The 4,707-nt window shown below is 42.1% G+C and overlaps 1 protein-coding gene across 1 annotated transcript; it reads left to right on the forward strand.

Annotated features, from left to right (window-relative positions):
* Nucleotides 1-1,388: 1,388 nt before the first annotated feature.
* pcdhb (protocadherin b) lies at nucleotides 1,389-4,426 on the forward strand. Its single transcript, XM_019874690.1, has one exon. It carries the CDS (start codon nucleotides 1,542-1,544, stop codon nucleotides 3,951-3,953), a length of 2,412 nt encoding a protein of 803 aa, XP_019730249.1. The 5' UTR covers nucleotides 1,389-1,541; the 3' UTR covers nucleotides 3,954-4,426.
* Nucleotides 4,427-4,707: the final 281 nt, after the last annotated feature.

Below are 4,707 nucleotides of genomic sequence, written 5' to 3' on the forward strand. Positions count from 1 at the left end.
AACTGCTTGGAAAAAAATGAATACGAAAGAAGCTTCTATCTTAAAATGAAAAGAAAGGCCAAGGAGGAACATGGACATTTGTGTGGAATGGATATAAAAAGGTCGACACACCTCAGTTCAAATTCCAGGTTTTTCTGATGTTAAAAACCAAATAAGAAGGAAAAATCTTCTTACTTACTGCACACCAAAACTTTCTCAAACATTAATCTGATCTATAACCCGAACACTGCAATTAAAATATTGTTGTAATATTCTGGAGCTAGAAATTAAAAATAAAGGCAGCACTGGTTAGTACTGGTTAGTACGTCCGTTTCACAGTGCAGAGGTGCATGGTTCAATTCCAGCCCTGGCCTTCTTGTGCCCTGAGATTAGCTGGCAACCGGTTCAGGATGTCCCCGGCCTACTGCCCAAAGACAGCTGGGATAGGCTGCACAATGCCCCGCAACCCTTGTGAGGATAAAGTGGATCAGAAAATGTATATCTATATCTATATATAACAAAAACATAACAACCATAGTGGTTATTTTTCTTTTAAAAAATCGAATTTGCTAATGCTATGGAAATCACCCAAATTTAGCCGCTATCTGTTCATAAACAACTTCACCTTTGCATATATATCAAAGAGTCTGTGATTTTATTTATTTGTTTTTTTTTTTTTTAACTTGAAAAATACGTTTCCCTGACAAGGTGAAATTTAAGAGTATGATCTTTAGGTTCAAATCCCCAAATTTACAGACAAAAATAAATAAAATGTAGACGTTTACACTCACCTCACTTTGCTGTGTTACGTTCTCTCCAAAAGAGGCTACACTCAAAAAAAGTCTCTATGTGATAAATAAAAAACATTGCTTTGCTTCCATTAATATATATTTATATTTAGTAATACTTTAATTAAATCCAAACCTTTTTGAAATACCATTTCATTTTATTCTGATTTAAATTGCAAATATGTCTCTTGGGACATCATTTCAAGGAGTATCTGGGCGCTCCTCCAAGACAAATTAATTACTAATGGGGGGAAAAAATTACAGGCGTTACTTTGCATTCATATTAGAGGGATCATTGCAATCTATGAAAATATGTCTACAATTTAATTTAGTAAGTCTTTTCATGGGCACAGATAAAGCACCATGAATAATTAATGACCCCTTTTACATAAATGTTGTTTTGAAACTCAGAAGCGAAATTGGATTTTGTCAAATGGAGAAACAAATGTGTTTAATTTTGGCAGTAAAAAGATTTATGGTTGTGAATATGAGTGGGAATGTTCACCTGCCCAGTCGTTTGAAAGGCTACAGTGTGCCGTTTTGGCCCCATGATGTCGCTATTACCCTTTCCTGTCGATATGTCGAGCCACATTTAAATCACGACACGCCCGTTGTCAAGGGTGGAGACATGTCTTTCTTTCGTATCACCGATGTTTGAATTTGAAACTCTTGGGCTGCTCTGAGACATGCCTTGAGTATTTATTTATTTTTTTTTTGCAATATATATTTTTAAGGAAATCAACCACGATTTGCTTCTTCCCAAAAACTCCAGTCATGTATCATGTTGGACAAAGGATGGATTTTTGGGCGGCGGTCTTTGTGTTGTTTGCAGCATGGCCGGCTGCTTTGTCCGTGACACGTTACTCCATCCCCGAGGAGATGGAGAGGGGCTCTGTGGTGGCCAACCTTGCTGCTGATCTAGGACTGGAGCCTGGAGGCTTGGCACAGAGAGAGGTAAAACTTGATATTTTTCACAACAAAAAATATCTGGATGTCAATAAGAAGACGGGGGAACTGCTCATCGTGGAGACAATGGACAGAGAATATCTTTGCCCCTCCAAACCAGTCTCTTGTCTTCTTAAGCTCGATGTAATAATAGAAAGCCCATTGCGAATATTTAATATTGAGCTTGGAATAACCGATATCAATGACAACGCGCCACATTTTAGACGAGACAGAGTAGAACTGGATGTGTCTGAGTCTGCAACACCGGGGGAGAGATTCTCCCTCCCCAATGCGGTGGATCCAGATGTGGGGATTAATACGGTGAAAACATACAAGCTCAGCACCAGTCAACATTTTACTATTGAAATTCAGACGGGTACTGATGGAACACAATATGTAGATTTAGTTTTGACCAGATCTTTGGACCGGGAGGAGAATGCTGTCCATAATTTAATATTAACAGCGGTAGACGGTGGTAATCCAGTGCGCTCCGGCACTGCTAACATTATTGTGAAAGTGCAGGATACCAACGACAACCCACCTCGTTTTGACAAACAGATTTATACAGTAAACATGACAGAGAATTCCCCAATCGGAACTACAGTGATAAAGCTGAACGCTATTGATCTCGACGAGGGGCCAAATTCAGAGCTTGTGTACTCATTCACACTTTACACATCAGAGAAAACCCAAGACGTGTTTGCGATGAACCCCAGTACGGGGGAAATAACTGTAAAGGGGACCATTGACTATGAAGACATGAAATTTTATGAGATGCACATTGAGGCGAGGGACAAAGGCACGTACCCACTCCTTGGCCAGTGTAAAGTGGTCGTCCATGTCACGGATATGAATGACAATTACCCAGAAATCACCCTGCAGGCCGTTAAAAACACGGTAAACGAGGACGTGCCTGTTGGAACTGTCATTGCCCTGGTGGCCATGAGTGACAGAGACACGGGTGAGAATGGCAAAGTTAATTTATTCATTAATGACTCAATCCCATTTGTTTTAAACAAGTCATCAGACAGACCAATGCATTACAAACTGCTTGTGTCCAAACCTTTGGATCGTGAATCAGTGCCTGATTATGAAATCACACTAATCGCGAGAGATTCAGGAAGACCACCATTATCTGATAATGAAACAATTACCGTGCATCTGCTGGATGTAAATGATAATGCGCCACACTTCCCTCAGTCCTTTTATACCATACGTGTGATGGAGAATAACGCCCCGGGCGCCTTGCTCAGCTCCCTCAGTGCGTTTGACCCCGACCTCCATGAGAACCAGTACCTCGTGTACTTCATCCTGGAGAAGGAGATAGCCAACACCTCCATGTCCATGCTCTTCTCCATCAATCCAGAGAACGGCAACCTTTACGCACTCAAGACTTTTGACTATGAGATGGAGAAGGACTTCCTCTTCCACATCGAGGCCAGAGACTCTGGCTCTTCTCCGCTCAGCAGCAACGTGACTGTCCACATCATCATCGTGGATCAGAATGACAACGCCCCGGTTATCGTCTCTCCTTGGCGAGCGCACGGCTCCGTGGTGGAGGAGAAGATCCCCAGATCCACAGATAAAGGCTCCCTGGTGGCCAAAGTGATAGCCTTGGACGTGGATTCCGTGCACAACTCTCGCGTCACCTACCAGTTCCTGCAGGTGACCGACGCCTCCTTGTTCAGTCTGGACCAGTACAACGGAGAGATCCGAACCATGAGGATGTTCAGCTTCAAAGATTCTCGTCACCAGAGACTGATTGTTGTTGCCAAGGACAACGGGGATCCCGCTCTCTCCGCTACAGTCACCATCAAGCTGTCCACGGTGGAAACGTCCGTGAAGGCCTACTCGGACATGACCGAGGTGCCTCTGGAATACGACATCTTCTCGGACCTCAACCTGTATTTGGTCATCGGTCTGGGCTCGGTGTCCTTCCTGCTGCTCATCACCATCCTGGTCACCATCGTGCTCAAGTGTCAGAAGGTCAAGCCTAGCAAAGCGGCTCCTCCCTGCAGGAACAGCGTGATCAGCGAGAGGAACTCCACCATCGCAGATTCCACTCTGGTGTCCAACGATGCCTACTGGTACAGTCTGTTCCTAGCAGAGACCAGGAAAGGAAAGCTGGTGGTTAGGCAGCCCATGCCGAAGGGCTCCAGATACATTGTGTCCAGTATTCCCAGGAGCACAGGCATGTCTGAGACCAGCGACTCTGCTCCTTCCACTCTGCAGGTAGGTTAATTTTCATCTTCTCAAGTATTGTTTAAACTTATCAACAATCTTAATGGGTAGACAAACACGTTTTTTTTTCAATCCAGAAACAGAATTTCTACTTCATGCGAATGAAGAAATATGACACAAACACTCAAACCAGCAGCAACAACAACATTAGTACTCTTTCTATTCCTTCTTCTACTCCTGGTGGCTATGACTACGAGTAGTGGTAGATGCTCAATGCGTAGCGTAAGTTTTTCCTGACTTCCGTACAGGCACGGGGTCATTTCTCACTCAGTGATGGTGTGAATGTGAGTGCAAATGGTTGTCTGTCTCGATATCCTGTATGTGGACTGGTCACTAATCCACAGTGTAATCTGCCTTTCACCGTATGTAATAGGCTCCAGCTCCCCTCTAACCCTGACAAGTGGTACAGAAAAAGAGTGAATATTATTATTAATAATAATAATGATTGCAATATAATACGACTACTACTACTACTACTACTACTACTACTACTAATAATAATAATAATAATGATAATCATAAGCATGATTAGTATAGTAGTATTATTATTAGGATTAGTGTTATCATTATATAAAATATTCACCATCTCCAAAATGCAAGTGTGATGCAATTGGTGAGACCATAAATCACAGCAAATAAAATGTATTTTAAGAGCAAGCATGGAACTGTTGATTCTTTAAAAAAAGACTGAGAGAAAAGAAAAGAAAAGAAAAGAAAAGAAAAGAAAAAACAGGAATGACCCACTGAAAATATA

Source organism: Hippocampus comes, unplaced genomic scaffold, assembly GCF_001891065.2.
Source record: "Hippocampus comes isolate QL1 unplaced genomic scaffold, H_comes_QL1_v1.1 scaffold118, whole genome shotgun sequence".
Lineage (NCBI taxonomy): Eukaryota > Metazoa > Chordata > Actinopteri > Syngnathiformes > Syngnathidae > Hippocampus > Hippocampus comes.